The sequence below is a fragment of the Narcine bancroftii genome, chromosome 8 (assembly GCF_036971445.1).
Source record: "Narcine bancroftii isolate sNarBan1 chromosome 8, sNarBan1.hap1, whole genome shotgun sequence".
Lineage (NCBI taxonomy): Eukaryota > Metazoa > Chordata > Chondrichthyes > Torpediniformes > Narcinidae > Narcine > Narcine bancroftii.
The window spans coordinates 9,716,215-9,736,431 of record NC_091476.1 but is presented as its reverse complement, the minus strand read 5'-3'; the positions used below and the strand labels follow the sequence as shown (position 1 = coordinate 9,736,431).

General features: G+C 40.2%; 1 protein-coding gene across 3 annotated transcripts in view; it reads left to right on the top strand.

Moving 5' to 3' along the window:
• LOC138740345 (neuronal migration protein doublecortin-like) overlaps nucleotides 1–20,217 on the top strand; it is a 248,166-nt gene that overhangs the window by 77,707 nt on the left and 150,242 nt on the right. For all 3 annotated transcript variants that reach the window (XM_069892867.1, XM_069892866.1, XM_069892868.1), the window contains exons 3-5: nucleotides 3,453–3,625; nucleotides 7,086–7,496; nucleotides 15,589–15,932. In XM_069892867.1, coding sequence (XP_069748968.1) covers nucleotides 7,124–7,496; nucleotides 15,589–15,932 — 717 coding nt within the window. In that variant the 5' untranslated portion in view covers nucleotides 3,453–3,625; nucleotides 7,086–7,123. The remainder of the gene's footprint in view (nucleotides 1–3,452; nucleotides 3,626–7,085; nucleotides 7,497–15,588; nucleotides 15,933–20,217) is intronic.

Genomic DNA, 20,217 nt, shown 5'->3' with positions numbered 1-20,217 from the left:
TAAGTAACTACCAACCAGTGGTACTCACATCAACAGAGATGAAGTGTTTTGAAAGGCTGGTATTGAAGCATTATCAGCTCTTGCCTGAGCAGTGACTGGGATCCATTCCAATTTGCCCATTGTAGCCACCGCTTTATGTCGGATGCCACCTCACTGCTCTACACAAGGGCCTGGAACACCTGGACAGCAAATTTGCGTACATCAGGATGGTCCTTATCGACTACAGATTGGCATTTAGCACCCTTGGTTTTGGTGAAATTGAGTGCAAGGTTGTTGTTGATGCACCATTCAGCCAAGTTTTCATTTTCCATCCTGTACGCTGACTCATTTCCCCTTTTTTATACGGTGGGATCATTTGTAGATGGTGTTATTGTCGTACCAAGCCACACAGTCATAGGTGTAAAGTGAGTAGAGCAGGGGGCTAAGTACGCAGCCCTGTGGTGCTCTGGTACTGATGGAGATTGTGGAGAAAATGTTCTTACCAGTCCTCACCGATTATGGTCTGGGAGTGACGAAATCCAGGATCCCATTACACAGTGGGGTGTTGAGCCCCACATCTTCGAAGTTTGCTAATCAATTTTGAGGGGATGATGGTGCCCAGGAAGGGAAAACCAGAGGTGTATGAACCAATGATCATTGGGGGATCAGAGGTGGAGAGGATGAGCTAATTTAAGTTCTTGGGAGTCACAACTTCCTCAGGAGTTTGTGTAAGTTTGGTAAGACATCAGTAACCCTGGCAAATTTCTGCATAAAGCCCTGCAAAAGGTAGGAGACACAGCCCATCACAGGCAAAACTCTCCCCACAATCGAGAAGATCTACAGGGAACGCTGCCATCGGAGACCATCAGCAATCATTAAAGATCTGCATCACCCACCACACGCTCTGCTACCATCAGGAGTGAGGTATAGGTGACACAAGACTTACACCAACAGGTTTAGGAAAAGCATCTACCCCTCCACCATTAGACTCCTTGACATCAAACTCAGTCTGGAACTCATTTAAGGACTCTTTATTTTTTCTCTCTCTCTGTATTGCACAGTTAGTTTGTTTACATTTCTTTCATTGCTTACATGTGCACATTGAGTACATGCCTTTTTTCGCATGACTAATAGGTGGTAATTCTGCCTCACCTGCAGGAGAAAGAATCTCAGGATTTTATGTGATGTTATGTATGTACTCTGAAAATAAACCTGAAATCTAAATTATTAGGCAAAATGTTTAAATTCTGACCACATTTTTATCTGAACAATGAATGAGCCCTTGCTTTGAGCATGCTTATATTATCTTGAGAGAGAGAGAAAAAAAAAACTTGTGATGTTTCAGGTAAATGCCTGAGGCATTTAATGTGAATACCCCACATTCACATTTAAATATTTTGAACGCTTCATTGTGGAGCAGAGAAACAACACCCCAATAACCACAAAGATTATGTTAATGACTGAACAAGATGACCCATCTTTTGGCACCTCTCATTTCTTGGCTCCTCCTCATATATTCTGTTTTGCAGAGATGATGAAATTTATTAACCTTGCGACATTTACCTAAAATCAGTATCCACTCTTCTTTTGTAAAGATCGGTTGGGTCAATGACCAAAAGGTGGGATCCCTTGCTCTTGGATATAATTCTATGACTTGGAACCTTACCTACGTAATTAAGAAAAATTGCCTCAGAGAAAATTATACCTTTCTTGATCCAAGTCATGACATGGATATAAATATTATATGAAGAGCAAACACCAGAAAATAGACATAATGATATCAGAGGTTGGAGGAAATTATTAAACATCATAGACAGAGACTTGTTTTTGGAAAGCTAATAAACATGTCAGAAAAAGTACTGTAAAAGATAGGTTAAGGTTGGTCCATCTATCTTATTGTCAGGAAAATAAAGAAAATGGCATTCATAGAGTCATTATTCAATAACAGAATTTTGTTGAATAACTACTGATCGATGTGTGAATAAAAAGCCTTGTTTGTTGAAACTATGAAAGAAAAATCTCCACTACCTTTGCAGTAGTCAGAGATTTCTTTGCAAGATATTGAACTGGGAGGAAAGATCCCCTTCCCTTCAACCAATCAGACAAAGGATATTTTTATATATATTTGATATTATAGATTTGTTTAAAATTAGAGACTAAAATCTGACACAAGGTGGGAAATGATTTAGATTGTGGCAACATCTGTATTACAATTAGTGCTTAGTCCTAAAGATTGCAGAGTGCTGAAGGTTTGGTCCATTTCTGTGGACTACAGGACTCCTCCAGGGTCCCAAAGCCCATTGCATCTCCATGGAAGTTACTGTATTCTGCAAGGTATCTTGGGGTCATCATTTCAACTGCAGTTGGTGGGCAATGAATCATTATAAGGCAGGCCCAATTATTTTTCTTTTGTCCTTATTTATTTTTAACAAGAACTTGACATTAAGGGAAATATTTAATGTCCAAAAAAGCTGATGGGCTGAGTCTGAAAATGAAGAATATTACGATCTCCTCATGAAATTAAGCAGCCTTAAAATAAAAACTGTCTGGACCTAAACCACAGCGTCATTCCACCCCCATCCAAAGCATCCACTGATGGAGGAAGCAGAGGGGAGGTCACAGAAAAGATAATTGGCCTTCCTTACTGGATAGATGTCTTTAATTATGATGAAAAGTCTTCTCTTGTGGGACATCAAGGGACCAGTAGTTATTTCCAGAAATATGATTGACCACTGCATAGGTTTCAGGTCACGCTCCTGTAACGTGTCATAATTGCAACATTATAAAGGAGAATTATCGAGGTGATTGGGTGCAGATCCTTTTTCAAGATAAGGAGACCCTCTACCCGATAGTGTCCAGTGGGCGGCACGGTCATCTTCGTGGTGAGTACAATGCCGTTTCAGCACCAGCGATCCGGCTAGAATCCGGCGCTGTCAGTGAGGAATTTCCACGGACTCCCGTGTCTGCATGGGTTTCCTCCGGGTGCTCTGGTTTCCTCCCACCATTCAAAAACAAACCTGGGGATGCAGGTCAATTAGGTGGGCCAAAAGGGCCTTTTACCCGGCTGTATGTCTAAACTTAAAATTTAAAAAAATGTCACTTTAAAAAAAAAATCACAGGGCCTATTTTCCCAAAATAACAAGAATAATTCAATCAAATAAATTTCTAAACCTTCCACAGAATTACATTCAATTAATTAAACTCTAATTATTCTGAAGGCTGAGTTTACCAGTTGCATCCCGTTAGGTTTAGTTTGTTCATAATATGATAGGCAAAATATCAAAAGGAAAAATACTCTGGAGAATGAAATAAAATAGGCAGGAGGCTCGGCCACGGAAACAGGCGGATCTGAAATGCTCCCAGTTTCCCTTTCCACAGCTATTTAACCTGGATTTTCACTTCGTTTGTGGACGTGATACTGCTATTCTGTGGACATATCTGAAAGCTTGACATGTTCCTTCGCTCCTATGCAGGGCAATCTCCTGGGATGAACTGGGTTGTTTCAGACGAAGACAAACCTTCCTCGCACTAGGACCCAGGGAATCATACACTTGCACCGTGGAGGGTCTGGCCAGCCCGAGCGCAGACAACAAAAGCAGACTTGGATTGTCTCTCTCTGCCTCCACACCCGACCGTACACAGTTTGGTGAGTTGCCTCTTTCCTTCAATAAAACGACAGCGAGAGAACCCCGTCATCTTTCTCCGTCTGGACACCCTGGGGTTGTAACAGGTTTTTTGTTTAAAGAATCGAGCTCTGCAGTGAGACACTGACGCGATGGGAACAGTGAAAATGAGGGTCTCCACAACTGGTGGATGGAGACGGTAAGATCTGTCAGTCTCTCCTGCAAGGCGTGCTCATTCCCCGGGATGAACGCACGGATACATTTCCCACGATGAACGATCGTGTGCTACAATGGGAGAATGCAAGAAGACCCCGTCCTCCAGTGAAAGTAACATTGTTTTCCCTCGTTTGATCCTTTGTTACCAATCACTGCTCCCGGGGCTTTTTAATGGTTCCTTTGTGAACAAGTGTTGGGTAGGAGCTCTCCGTGCGGTGGGCACATTTTCCTTTTCGTGGCACAGCATTTTATTTGTCCCCCGTTATACCATCGACACTGTTCATTGCGAGACGAAGCCCCTCCCCAGAGCTTGTTACCTTAAGACATGGGGTCAGAATTGCCGTTTGTGCTGGAGATTTCTGCTGACGAGGGGGAGTGAAGGATGTGGGGGTCTGTTTTCTGCAACCCCCCCTCGTTTTACTGTGAGGTCCGTGGGGAAGGTCAGTTGCAGTTGTCATGTTCAAGTCTTCTTTTTGTCACGAAGGGATGATGTCATATGGAGACCATTTGTCCCTCCCCAATGCAGCCTCGTCCACTTGGGGCGGCACAGGTCTCGGCATTGTCTCCCCGGAGCAGTCGGGTGACACCGGCGCATCTCCCGACGGAGCAGGAGACACGGTCGGGTTGTAGCGGTCGCTTGGAACGAGGTGGATGCTCTCGAAATTGGTTCACGTTCCACTTGGCTGTCAGCTTTTGCCAATCGATCATGAAGCCTTGCCTCACAATGCCATGTAGTCGAAAGCAAGGCTGGCTTTGGGTCTAAAGTCGTTTCTTCCTTTGTGTCACAATTTGAGAGATGTAACAGCTTTCTAAATTGTTCATTGTGGTGTCGAGAAATAATGATAATGGTTTAATTATGTGGATAATTATTAAAACCGCATTTTCAGTCATTAAACCTCCTCTGTCCAAAAATACTATTATCAACATTCTTATTTCCAGCATTTGCACCTGTTTTTTTTTTACAGAAATGTCCATCACAGTCAGAATTAATCTCGGTATTTCCAATCTAGAGAACAAGTCTGCCACTTAAAGTTCCAACTTTGCCCATGAGAGTGTGTTTGTTGAATGGAAGATCTTGGTTGTCTTCCATTTCATTCATTTGTCTTTCCCTTCACCATGAACACATTGGAGAATAGCGACTTGAGAGTTGTGAAAAGGAGGTTCAGTTCCAATGATATCCAATGAGCAGTTGGTGCCCTTGGCACAAAGAAAAGAAAGCAAGGGTCCTCCATCCTGATCACGAGTCCCAACGATGTTAAGTAAATTTTAGACTGGTAAGTCTTTGACAAAAGGAGCATTGCGGCTTTTGGCTGGAGAATGTGTTAGGAGTGGGCGAAGGTGATTTTCATCATATTGCATGAAAGCCATAAAGTTCTCGGTGCTTGCACTATCGATCATATTATTATGTTGGATCTTGAATGGGCCAATTTTAGAAATGATCATTGTATTTTATGTTTTACTTGTATGCAGGTATTACATTCACGGTAGATACATAGTGCTGGTTAAGCCCATTACCTGGGTTGTAAAGACAGTTTAATTGCTTTGTAAAATGGGGTTAACTGGGCAATTGACTAGGTTGAAGACTTGGGTGCAAGGCTATTTGGAAGGGCTGAACCGGACAAACAGCTCCCAGTAAAACTTACCTCCCCTGCCTATTTGAAAGGGGAAATGGCTCACCCGATGAGTCTGGAACTTTAAACAGACCGGGATCCCTTGTGGTAGCGTGACGTGTCATTCACCACGCCATCGCAGGGGCAGGATCCCCTTTAAATCGCCAGGTTGGCGATTTTAACAGGTGGGTTCAGCTACTATTTGAAAGGTGCAGGAGGCACACATGACCCAGTAACTTCACCTGGGTCCCAGGAGGGCTTCCCGGGTGTTGAAATTTGAAAGTGCCTAGTAATGACAATGAGTATATCGACCATCAGGATACACCTATGTTATGTCTTGAGATTTTTTTAGATATCTGTTTGCTTCTTTTGTAGTACACCCAGACATAAAAGTTTATGACTTTAGGATTTGGGCAGAAAATATCAAGCTGATACTTGAATCCAGTATTGAGGAAGTGTTGCACACGTGGTGAGATGTTAAATTAACTATTCTTGTATTGAATTGGGGTTAGTGGGGAGTATAATTTTCTGAGCAGTCATGACCAAAAGTAGATGAACTGGCCATAACTATCAAAATGGTAGTTACAATGATGATGTAATTTCAAAAGTACGAGCTTCCTTGTCTAGATCATGTTTGTTGTCACAGAGGAATTATTGTAGTTTTCATTTTCATGAAGTGGCTTATAAGTAAGTGTAATTTTGTATCAAGATGAATGAAGGTCCTTTCGGGAAAGTGCCAGTTAGAGTTAACTCAGAGTTGAAATTTTCATAGATATTTGCATTCAAAGACATCTCTGAATGCTTTGTGTTTAATTATGTATTAATGTTGATAAATCAGAGATGTAATGGAATTATATTAACATTTTAAGTTGGCTAGCGTTTGTTGGAATGTGACTGGTCTCCTGTGATCTGCTTATAGATTAATTATGGGTTGCTTCAATTCCTTGGAGTTGGAAAATTGAGTCTGTGCACTTAAAGATTTACTTCCATCAATCATTCAATTCTTCGCTTTCAGCAAAAAGACCTGGAAGGGAACTTTCCCATTGATCCCAACATTGGCCATTAACTGAGTTAATTAAGTTTCTTTTTATGATGATGTTTGACTGGGTATAAGAAAACATTTAATTTAAATTTATAAAATTAAAAGAAAATCAATTATGGGAGCGAGTTGATGATTGACCCGAAGAGAAGTCTGGTACTGATTCTTTTTCCTGAATTTTGTTTTTGTCCGTTTACTATGGCAGAATGGAATAGTTCACAGTTCAGAAATCGAATGTATGTTCGATTCAGTGCAGGTAAAGCTCCCTCTGCTGTATTCCAGCAAAATAGTTCAGTACCAATCCATTGTTCCTGTGTAATCTTACCATTTCTAATTCCAACCTGTTGTGGTCTTTGAGTGTTTATCAGGCTTGTGCATTTTAACATAGTCTTACAAAGGATAAAATAGTTGGATACTAAGGGTCAATAAAATAGAGGCCAATAATCCCTTCCCAATTTTAACAAATGTTCCCATGGATGGAAAATAGCCTCTTAAATTGGTGTTATGAAGGTGTACAGAAGGATTGTTCCACAGAGCATCTGGAGGCCAAAAGCCAGGTTTTTTCAAGATTTTGCAAAGTCATGCCGTGGTTCATTTTGAAGCTTGTGTCTGTTACAGGTCTGTCTGTTCTTCCACTCTGACAAATTAACCGAAGCATGTTCCAAGATAAAGAGCTGGATTTCGGCCATTTTGACGAAAGGGATAAGACGCGTTACTCAAAAGGTTCAAGGATGAATGGTTTACCTAGCCCAACACACAGTGCTCACTGCAGTTTCTATCGCACCCGAACCTTGCAAGCCCTTACCACTGAGAAGAAAGCTAAGAAGGTTCGTTTCTATCGTAATGGGGACCGCTACTTCAAGGGCATCGTGTATGCAATATCTGCTGACCGCTTCCGCTCCTTCGATGCTCTGCTAGCAGACCTGACCCGAACCTTGTCTGATAATGTGAACCTGCCTCAGGGAGTTCGCATCATCTTTACCATTGATGGACTCGGGAAGATCACCAGCCTTGATGAACTTGAGGAAGGTTAGTAGGTGGTGGCTATAATTTATGACCAGGTCTTTCTCCTTGCATCCTTCAGATTTGTTCTCTTTTAATGCATTCAATGGAGAGTTACTCTATAACTAAGCATGTGCTTACATATTAACATTCTACATCAGCTAACAATGTCAACTTATGAATTAATTCATTGAGATTCAGTCTTTTTATTCTGATTTGGTTGTAGTGTTCCTAATTCAGTCTTTTTATTCTGATTTGGTTGTAGTGTTCCTAATTTAAATAAATATATTTAATGAAACAGGAAAAGCCTTCAATTTAAAAGGGAAAGATCTAATAGCATAGTTAACAAATAAACAAAAACTATAGAGCACCTTTACCATCCAATATTTGGACTGGTCTTGTCACTGCAAGAGTTAGGAATGACTCCTCACCTGCTTTAGTTCTGCTGACAATCCTTCCTTTTTTGTGCAGTTAAATTACAAATGAGAAACACAAAGACTCTCTATATGCTGGAATCTTAAGCAAACAATGAGCTACAAATGATTCCATCTACTTTAGTAAAAATTTCACCAGGTAATGGGGATAAATAATCAGGTTAAGTTGTGTAATGATTGATTGATTCCCTTCAATGATGTTGGACCGAGGAAAGGTTTTTTTAATCTTGCTTTCTCCCCCAATATTGTGGAGGTGGAATTGAACATTCCGTTTATAAAAAAAAAAGTGTGTGGTAGAATTTCTATAAAATTGTTGACATTTTTGGAAAGTATTAAAATGGTAACTATTGGAATTGACCCTTCAGCCAGTGTTTCAGCTTTATTTGTAATTTCCATCATTGTGGAGTTGATCAGCATAATGAGATTGGCCTTTTTGGATGATGTCTGACTGATGCATGGGAATAGTATCTTGTCAACGGGGGAGTGTCACCAGCATCACATCATTTTCCTTTAGGGTGACTAAACTGCCATTGTACAGCCAGGAGCAGCTGTGATATAATTCCCTTCGACATGCGGCTGTGCCTAATACATTCCTCACTCTAAGGACCGAGTTAGCAGAAATATTAATAGCCTTTCTTTATGAAACTAGTTAGTTAATACTCAGGAATTTTATCGTTGTACAGCAATCATGTTCCCTCGTATAACAATTTGTGATAAATGAAGCTTGCTGTGCATTTGCATCATCGATGTGTGTTTTTATAGAGACTAAAAGCTGGAAACCAACAGTATCTCAAAAAAGGTCATTAGGGTCAGCCTAGGGTGTATAGAATCTCTTTGAATTTGCACTTGCCATCAGAGCAAGAATGGCTCTCCTTCTGCCTCATTTCACTTGGAACTCCTGACTTAATATCTTGATGCAACAATATGTTGCTTGTTTAACTGGGTGCATTCATGACTGTGGAGTGAGGAGAAATGGGTTGATTATTGGCAGTACAAGAAGCAAACACCAATATAGAATGACTGATCACACACATCCGTACCTCAGTATTTGTTATAATGAATAGTCACAAAGTATGCTAATAATTGATAACCTCTTATAATAAAATTATCATACTAATAAGACCATTTTGATGTTAATTTTGACTTTGCATAATTTTTGATAATTGAAGTTCACAAAAAAGTAACATGGCTATCAAAATTCAGTCTGTGTAGACAGCGAATCCCAGCATGATCATGCCTTAATGTCAGAAATCTTATTATATTTGGCTTGCTATGTAGGGGGTGCTGGCCAGAAGCCCAAATACCAATTCATTGCCAAGTCTTTTTTTTTTGATGTGCCCTGGACACTTGTGTGCACTAGTTTCTCACAGATAAGAAACCCAAGTATAAACAGGATGTACGTTTTACTCCAGCACAGTGTAACCTGGTCTGTGTTAGAAGCTCAGTTTTCATCATTCCTAAATTAGTAGGTTAGTATCTATAGTGAATACCTGCCAGGTATTAATGAGCACTCAAGTCTAGAAAATGTAATGTATTGGCATAGATTGTCTATATTACTGTGATAATGATATGTTTTGTTTTTAGACTAACAAACTTCAGTGGCACCTGAGGCTTGAATTACCCTGGCTGTTGGCACCAGACCTGGCCAGAGGATCATGGTTTAAGGATTTAAAGTGTACTCATTCCAATTACAGGGCCTTAAAACTCCTGCATTCTTATTTTTTGTCAATGCCTCGCTGAGTCAAAAGTGGGAATTTTTTTTCCAAGGAAGGATGTAGGAGACATTTTTTTTTTTCAAACACCCTTTATGGAACTGAACTCAAAATCCCGATTACATGCGGGTAGGCACAGATAACACCATTGAATGTAGATGAGTCAGGCACTCAAATGTATCCGATACCTTGGTTGGGTCCAGGAGTTGGGAATAGGAGAGAGGTTTAAAGGTCAGAGATGTGACTGGAGGCAGGGTTGTGAGTTGTTTTGGGTCAATGATTGGGCAAACGGCCAGTTGAGATAGGTGTTGTAGCATCAAGTCATGAGATAAAAGGCCTAGGGAAATTGGATGGGTGGATTACACCAAGTTGTCAATATTGTGAGGTAAAGGTTCCGTTACTGCTACATAATACTACATTTAGAATGTAACATACATTAAATTCTTTAACTTTTGTCTACCGTAAGGCAGATATAGGGTCACCACTTTGTCCAGTGCCCTTCACAGCTGTGAATTGGAGGTCAGGCATTATGGATTGGGGAGGGAAGGTAACTCAAAAGGGTGGCAGTTTGACACTATGTGATGAAAACAGTATTGTCCTGTGAAAACAGCATTGTCCTGGAGTGTCTGACTGTGCTGTATGTTGATTGGTTTTCCTGGCATGGAAATTGTATCATTTGATGCATGTCTAATGCTAAAATTGTGTCAGAATTGCTAGCAAGGGTCAAGCTGAGAAATCCCTGTATGTCTAGAGCTATGTGAAATGAATCAGGAATGATGTAGGGTGGCCATTCAAAAGGAGGACATGGTCATAGGCTAGTAACCATTCCTCCTTTGGAATGGCCGTCTAGGTTGATGCCATATTTCACTTCTTAAAAGTTTTATTTTGAATCGTGACTAACATAAAAGTGATTTAATTTCTTGGCCAATATTCACTTTTAACATCGGAGCACTGGTTATGAACTCTGTCACAATGTAAAGGGTAGAATATTGTGAATAAGCAGGCATGGCCAAATTCTGACTTCAAGAAAAGAAATTATGGAAAATTGGTGAACCTCTTCTATCTGTTTCTATTTATCCAATTCAAAGCAAAGCGGAGAACAGAACATGGGTCGAGATGATAGCTTTGTGAGCATTCATTTAATGCCATCTGTGTAAAGCTATCAGGACTACACTGTTTGGCATTCATTTGATATTTGCTTATTTAGCTGACAGCAATTCACCTTGTTTAGTTACCTCATTATTAATTTATTTCCTTTGGAGACGAGATTAATTTTATAGGCTTTATTGAACATTTAATACTGGAAGCTGTAAGTGCCTGGACTCTATACCTAAATGACTGTCTTTTCATTATGGAACTACCCTTGCTGGCAAGGCCTTTTTATTTTGTTTTCCTTTTGCTGAATGAGATTGATGTTTATTAACAGTTCACATGGGCATTAGAATGATTTGCAGTCCGGCATCTGTTAAGATGAGGAAACACAGTGCTTGAGAGGGTATATTTAAAGCAGCTTTGTTTATTTTCATATCCAGTTTTCAGTGGATAAATGTTTAAGGCAAATAGCATGGCTTTCTCAGGTTTGATCCCTCCACTTTGAATTAGCTAGGCTCAGCTTCGATGGTAGCAGGGGTCCATTATAGTGTGGTGGTACACCGCCGGCCTACTGCAGGGGGCAACCTCTGTACCTGCAGGAGTGCACTGCCAGCCTACTGCAGGGGGCATCCTCTGTACCTGCAGGAGAGTAAGGGGACAGGACAACACCTGGCTGGTTGTCAATCAGTCAGCCTGAATGGATCAAGCCCCACCCGGTCGGGTGTCAATCACCCTCCGGGATATAAGCCTGCACCGGCCTCCTGAAGTCTCACTCAGAGTTACTGCAGCTACAGCCAGCCTGGCTCTGTGGAAGTCTTTGTGGATTAAAGTCTTTACCTTGTGTGTGTTTGATTCTGGCTAACAGCGCACCACATATAGTTGTTCACACTGCTGGTGGCCTGGGAAGACAAATCGATCAGGGAGGGTTCTGATTTCTTCAGCTCCACTATTGATTTCTTGAATGTGCTCTTGTACAAATAGGGTTGGGTTTATCTGTGATTTCCCGGATTAAGCAAGATTCCTCCACACCTCTTTAATGAAGTAGTGGACATGTCCATTGCCAGTGTACTATTGGCAATCTCTGTTGATCAGAATAGTCCCCCATTCAGTCAGGTATTCTGCATCAGCTGATCTGAGCAGGGGTGATGGCAAGGATCCTTAAATTGGCTTTGATCCAGTCAGGGAAGGTGTGAGGAAAAAGTTGGGATTCCTGCTGACTGTTAATTATTGGAGTTTGCATTGGTATGGGTCTGGATGAGAACACAATTGGACCTCTGATACATTCTAAGGTCTAATAGAAACCAAATAACCCCTATACTGTATAGGCTTAGACATGAGAAATGATCTTAGCTGAGAAATTAGTTGGCTAGCTCCTGAATGTAAATAGAATACAGTAAACCCCCCAGTCTCTGGCACCTATGGGGATTGGTAGATGTCAGATAAGTGTATTTTCCAGTTGCTTGAGACTTACTCTTACAATACCTAACTGCATTAAGAATAAATAGCTTAAAAGACAAAAATAATATATTGTATTAACACTGGACAAACTTCACTTTCAAGAACATATAAACCTTAAAGCATTTTACTTTACTTTCAGTCACATTCTTTGAAAACATTTAACTGTCGCTGCATCTTTAGGTTCCTCCCCCCCACTCCAGGGAGCCGCCCGAAAGATGGAAAATAACATCATAGATAATTAACGTCCCTCACCCAAAGTCTACAGATAAAGCCTCTGACTGGGGCTATGCTTACTAAGCGGAGATATGGAAATGCTTTAAGAGAGTTACCCTAATGGCAAGTGGCATCAAACAGCTCTTCGTACTGGTCGACACCATTGCTGTTTCATGCGACTTTGTTCATAGCAGCTGTTTGAATAAAGCACAACCAAGACACTCCACTGGTTGAATATTTGCTCCAATCTTCAACAAAGGTTTACATGTTACTTCAGAGAAAATTTAACTTTTAAAATTTTAATTGCGTATTTCACCTATTATTTTATTTGTATTTATTTTAACTTTATTTCCTTTTTATTTCGCTGGTTGCTTGAGGTTGCCGCTTGCTTGAATTCTGGATACCAGGGGTTTTACTGTAGAGGGAGAAACCTAAACTGTAGCTCAAGGGCCAATGGAGTAACTTTGTACTATTTTGCCTGACTGGTTCTCTGCTGCGCCCTAGAATACATTCTCTCTTTATATATTCATCACCTTTCTCAATAGCCATTCAAGGTTGATTGAGCTTTGTTAACTTCGTACTAAGGGATGTTCTCCCAGAATCACAGTGTGGCTTTCGCGCAAACAGAGGAACTACTGACATGGTCTTTGCCCTCAGACAGCTCCAAGAAAAGTGCAGAGAACAAAACAAAGGACTCTACATCACCTTTGTTGACCTCACCAAAGCCTTCGACACCGTGAGCAGGAAAGGGCTTTGGCAAATATAGAGCGCCTCGGATGCCCCCCAAAGTTCCTCAACATGGTTAACCAACTGCACGAAAACCAACAAGGTCGGGTAAGATACAGCAATAAGCTCTCTGAACCCTTCTCCATTAACAATGGCGTGAAGCAAGGCTGCATTCTCGCACCAACCCTCTTTTCAATCTTCTTCAGCATGATGCTGAACCAAGCCATGAAAGGCCTCAAGAATGAAGACGCTGTCTACATCTGGTACTGCACGGATTGCAGTCTCAGGCGCCTGCAAGCTCACACCAAGACACAAGAGCATCTTGTCCGTGAACTACTCTTTGCAGACGATGCCGCTTTAGTTGCCCATTCAGAGCCAGCTCTTCAGCGCTTGACGTCCTGTTTTGCGGAAACTGCCAAAATGTTTGGTCTGGAAGTCAGCCTGAAGAAGACTGAGGTCCTCCATCAGCCAGCTCCCCACCATGACTACCAGCCCCCCCCCACATCTCCATCGGGCATACAAAACTCAAAACAGTCAACCAGTTTACCTATCTCGGCTGCACCATTTCATCGGATGCAAGGATCGACAACGAGATAGTCAACAGACTCGCCAAGGCAAATAGCGCCTTTGGAAGACTGCACAAAAGAGTCTGGAAAAACAACCAACTGAAAAACCTCACAAAGATTAGCGTATACAGAGCCGTTGTCATACCCACACTCCTGTTCGGCTCCAAATCATGGGTCCTCTACCGGCATCACCTACAGCTCCTAGAACGCTTCCACCAGCGTTGTCTCCGCTCCATCCTCAACATTAATTGGAGCGACTTCATCCCTAACATCGAAGTACTTGAGATGGCAGAGGCCGACAGCATCGAATCCACGCTGTTGAAGATCCAACTGTGCTGGGTAGGTCACGTCTCCAGAATGGAGGAACATTGCCTTCCCAGGATCATGTTATATGGCGAGATCTCCACTGGCCATCGTGTCAGAGGTGCACCAAAGAAGAGGTACAAGGACTGCCTAAAGAAATCTCTTGGTGCCTGCCACATTGACCACCGCCAGTGGGCTGATATCGCCTCAAACCTTGCATCTTGGCGCCACACAGTTCGGCGGGCAGCAACCTCCTTTGAAGAAGACCGCAGAGCCCACCTCACTGACTAAAGGCAAAGGAGGAAAAACCCAACACCCAACCCCAACCTACCAATTTTCCCCTGCAACCGCTGCAACCGTGTCTGCCTGTCCCGCATCGGACTTGTCAGCCACAAACGAGCCTGCAGGTGACATGGACATTTACCCCTCCATAAATCTTCGTCCGCGAAGCCAAGCCAAAGAAGAAAAGAGAACTAAGGGATGTAACTAATGGAGTGATCTTTTAATTGTTGGTTACAAAAATAAAATTAATCAGGACAACAAAGTATTTCATATTGCTAATAATTTGTTTGATAATTATAGAATAGCAGACATGCATGTATTAACTTAATCAGATTTTTATTTTGTAATTTGGGAATGTAATATCATTATTCTGCTGTTTCCATTCCCAAAAGGCAATGTTAGCCTTTTATCAATTGTTATTAATTGAATGAAGATAGACACAAATCAGTTTTCAGTTCAGCTAAGAATGGAATTACATTAGACTTTTTATTTAAAATCTCAACTGGGATCAAAAGCAAAAGAAGAATCAGAGCAATAAAGGCACATTGAGGCCATTCATAAAATAGATTTTTTAAAAATCTGTGCTATTCTAAAATAAATGTTGGCCTACACTGTGCTACATAGGTCCTACGTACAAGTTGCTTTTTAAATTGTGTGAAGGGCCTCTCACATTACAAGGAACCCAGCAAATGTTCCAAGACAGTGACATTTGACAAACTGGCATGAAGTGGCACATATTCCGACTGATGGGGTCCTGATTAAATACATACCGAATTAAATAAAAATACCTTTGACTAGTTGCAGATCTCTAACTCAAGGGATGTTAAACTTTTTTTTAAAAACTTTTGAGCAGCCCGTTGGGTTGATTTTGATTTTGTGATTTGATCGTGGAAAGTTTAATACAAATGCATTTCCTTTTCTTTTACAATTTGTAAATAACTCTACAATTACTGGTTTCTCACATGGATTACTAATTTGAAGCATTTCTGATTAGAGGCCTGCTCTCCTCCACTGCTGCCAATAATCATTGATAAATTGTGTCTTGAATCTGTGTTTACCCTCGAAAGAAGGTTCTGTTTTCTCCACTCGCCACAAAAATATTTGTATCACTGATATTTAAGGCAATTGTGAATTGCCACTTTTTGACCTTTTAGAATTCATTTAATTCATTCAGTTGCAGTTGTCATTTATACGCAGACATATAATTGTTTGGCCTTAATTGACACCCAAAATAATCATATCAGGGATCTAAACATCAGTACAAAAAAAAACAATGTTTCTGTATTTATTTCAGTATTAAATTTGCCCTGCATTTTCTTTATTTTCTCTTCAGGGGAGAGCTATGTCTGCTCATCACATGACATCTTTAAAAAGGTGGATTACACAAAGAATGTGAATCCCAACTGGTCTGTGAATGTCAAAGCCTCTGGTACCCAGAAAGTACCACAGTCCCTGGCCAGTGCCAAGCACATGACGGAGGTCAAAGAAACCAAGGACTTTGTCCGTCCTAAGCTTGTGACTGTTATACGGAGCGGAGTCAAGCCGCGTAAAGCTGTGAGAGTATTGCTCAACAAGAAAACAGCACACTCCTTTGAGCAAGTCCTTACTGACATCACTGAGGCCATTAAGCTGGAGACTGGAGTAGTAAAGAAGCTCTACACTTTGGATGGCAAACAGGTGAGTCTTGTTTTTCCATCAGCTGCAGGGTGAGCTGTTAAATGTGTGCATGCTGTCCTGTACAACAGGATAAGTTTGTCAACTGAAACCTGTGTTTTATTTAAATGAATGGTGGTCTCAATTTTTCACTGTATATAATCTTAACATTCTATAAAACAATTTCATGTTTTTGAAAAATGTGCAACACTGGCCATCAGTCAGAATATTATTAAAACTGATGCCTTTTACTAGAAATCGCCAACTAGATGTTGGCCGGCATGGTTGGCGTAGCGCCTTTTCTGCACCAGCGATCAGGCCTGGGGTTTGAATCCTGCACTGTCTGAAAGGACCTTGGACTTTCTCCCCATGTCTGCGTGGGTTTTCCCCAGGGGCTCCGGTTTCCCCCCACCCTTCGAAACCTACCAGGGGTGTAGGTTAATTAGGTGGCACAGATTCGTGGGACAAAATGGCTTGTTACTGTGCTGTATGTCTTAAATTAAAACATTTAGATATACACCTTCAAAATCCTATTAGCGTTATATAATATTGTGCTAGGTTCATAAAATGAGTAGGGCTTCATCTATATGAAATGTATAATGATCATTAGCGCACCAGTTTATGGTATCAGAAGAATTTTAAACAGTCCATGAAATAGCTCTTAACTTTTTAAAAGTTGCAAAGAGGAGCAGATGGTAAAAATGTGCAGCTGGTTGAGATGAGATCTTGTGTAATGAGCGGCCATGTGTAAAGAAAGTTCAGTAAATTCATACAATATCTAGTATTTAAGAGTTTGTTGAGGATGGCCTACAGAAACGATCAGGTACATCAACAAAGAAATTGACACAAATTGAGGAGATTATAATCACAGGTGAGAACTATCTCTGTAGACTTTTTAAAATATTGCTATATATTCATGGATTTGCTTTTAAATTTTGATACATTTCATTCAGAATGGATATGTCCTTTCATTTCTGAAACTTCATACTGGTGTTATCCATAAAAACATATATGGCATACATTTTTCAGTCACAGACATGTGAGAAAGTGGGGGTGGGATGAATGATGAAGTCTTCTCTGATACACTATTGCTTGTACTCTTTTTGCAAATCTCTCAGCGGTTGTTCGCATATATTCAGAGATAAAATTTGGAGCAGAACAAACTGCATATGTCTATTTAAGACATTAACATCATATAGAAATTGCTAACTGACATTATTAAGATGTATGACACATTGCCACATCTCCCAATATAGAATGCTAATACAGCTTTGACCTTGTGTGTATATTCAGATGTGGGGGAGAACTGACAGCACTTGAGACAGTTTCAATATAAAACTTGCAAAAATAAACATGAGCTTTACAATGGAGTAGATTTTATTTTCAATGATGACCAATGTCCCTCCAAAGCAGATGAACATCTCTATATTACATACTAATTTTGTTTAATTAGTTTGAAGGTAAGCATTTTCCATGTTTTTCTTACTGGTCTATGTCCTAATAATAGCTATAGGCCTGTTTTCTAGTCTTTACTGGAACTGTTCTGACCTTGATTCAGTATAAAGATTTGGCCCCAGATTGAGCCTACAGTATTTTTACTTTTGTGAAGTAGACTTTTCTTATGACTGTAATGGGAGCTCAGCAACAGTGGAATCGGTTTCATCTATCCTTATGTGGTGCATTGTACATTTGTCATCTAACCTTAAAACTAGCTCAATAGTCTCACTGGTGATGCTGTTACCTGGAACAACATGATTGTGATGACCATGAGTATCAAGGAAACTGAAAACTTCAAAAGGAAGCAGGTATGTCACTTTCTTTTCATGTTTCAATGACATCTCTTCAATTAATAGGCAAACTTGCACCACAACATTAATGTTGCCAATTCCTCAAAAGCAGACATTTAGTTAATAAGTGGAGTCTATCATTGAGATTGGAAAATTAATATGATAACATTTCTGGATTCTCAGCAACAATAATCATGGGTTTCTGTGCATTGTTGGGTTCCATGTGTTTGGGTAGTCTGATATTTATTTAAATGTTTCAAATAGAATATGTTTGCATATATAGTACAGCATTGCTTTAAGATTGCATTTTAAAAGACACACTGCTAAAGAATAACAGATGGTTGTTTTTAAAATAAAGTATATCAAATAAATTGAATACTGATCAACACCTAAAGATGTGGACTGGTGATCTGCTGCATCTCTAATTTAACATTGACACCATTTATTTTTGTTGCAGATTTGTATGCATGTAAAAGTCTTCATTCGCATAGAGTGGTGGGGGAAGGGATCTCTTAACATTTCCAGGATTTTTTCCACTTTGCATTACAACCAGGCTGTTTGATCACTTGTGTTCACCAATTACCCCAAGTATCCTTAAGTAATTGGACTTGTAGAAGTTGCACGAGTTCACTTGGGATTTCTGCCTGAGTCACAGAGTTCACATGCCTTCTCATTCTGTTAGCCATTCACACCCTGCCTTGTTAGTTCCCACACTTTGTTCACATGCTTAGAGAACATTAAAAAAATTAAAATGCAAGTTGTGCCCAACTACAATGCAAAGTCATTAAAATGAGTTTATGACTAGGGTTGATGATAATTGGAAATCTACTAAATTTCTAGAATGTTTCAAATGGTAGGTGTGTAATCAAAGTTCATATTTATTGGTGGAGTATATGCTGTACTTGTGACATCACATTCAACCCCAATATTACCTTTTCTGCAGGCCCAATTCCACTTATTGGTAACTGTACACAGTACTCGAGGAAATACGTGTACAAAGAGTGAAATATAAACAGACTGACTATGCAAAGATAGACTCATTTATTGTTAAATATTTTTTCTATGGCTAAGTCAACTGTTGAGCAGTCTGATGGTGGAAGGGTCGCAACTGTTCCTGAACCTTGTGGTCGAGTCTTTCCTGATGGCAGCAGCGAGAACGGAATGTGTGCTGGGAGGTGTGGATCCTTGATGATTGTTGCTGCTCTTCGACAGCAGTGTTCTGTGGAAGGACAGCAGAGGGTTTTCAGAGGTTTTTCACACTGCTCTACAGGCTATATGGTCTGCTCTTATTTATGTTCTTAGCTTGTATAGATTTTTCAGTGATGAGGTGGAGCAAATCCTGTTTCTGTAGTGTCCTCTTTCATGTTATTGGGGAGCAGAGGAATATATAATTGTATTTAGTGTGTGGAATGTGGCGATGAACTGAAATCCTTCTTTTAATCTAGTATCTCACTATGTCGAGCAAGGATAAAGATAATCTTGGAGCCATTTTCATCTCTAATACACAAGAGATGTGTATTCAGTGGAATATTTAAAGTTGGAGACATTTCTCCTTTCTATTACTGTTGGGTTTGTGACAATGAGAGAGATTTAGCTGAGAGTTTATTGTGATTTCTGCTACAGATGAACACTTGATTTCTCTTGATGGAAAGTGTAGCTTTTAATTTCTGTTAAAGGACTTGGATTTCTGTTCAAAAAAAGCCAATTGAATACTGAGATGGACATTGATGCATCCAAGGTGAGTGAGGATGTGTGGAGGGACTGCTGTTAGATTTGGAGGACCTCTTTCAAAAATACATACACACAGAGAGCCACTTTTTAAACAAAAAGTGTTGAAAGTTTTACTGTTGATAACTGTCTGGGTGAAAAGATTGAGATTTGAAAGTCTCCCAGGACTTGGACACCTCAAAGCAGTTCTACGAGAGTTGACAACTTTGTCTTTTTTAAGATGTGAAAGTGAGCTGAGATGTTATCTGTCCATTTAGTTGAACACTGCTAGTCTAATAAGACTGGCGAGGGTGGGGAAAAAAGAGAATTCCTTTAGTATTTTGGCTGACAATTATTTCTCAATCAATCCCATCCTAAAACAATATACCGTTAGGTTGAAAGGTAAGGTCAAAACTTTGAGAGAGCCATGGTTCTCAAGGGATATTGGAAACTTGGTTCGAAAAAAGAGGGAGTACTACAATAAATATAAGAAACAGGGGAAAAAAGGAGATGTTTGGGTACTAAAATTGAATGTAAAAAGAATCTTAAGAAATTAGAAAAGCTAAAATAAGGTATGAGGTGGCTTTAGCAAGCAGGGTGAAAATAAATCCAAAGGGTTTCTACAAATATGTAAATAGCAAAAGGAAAGTGAGAGATAAAATTGGTGCAATAGAGAATCAGAAAGGACAAATGTGTGTGGAGCCAAAAGAGATGGGGGAGGTCTTGAACAATTTCTTTTCCTCAGTATTTACTGAGGAGAAGGATATTGAACTGTGCAGAGTAAAGGAAGAAAAGTGGGTATATATGCAGACTAT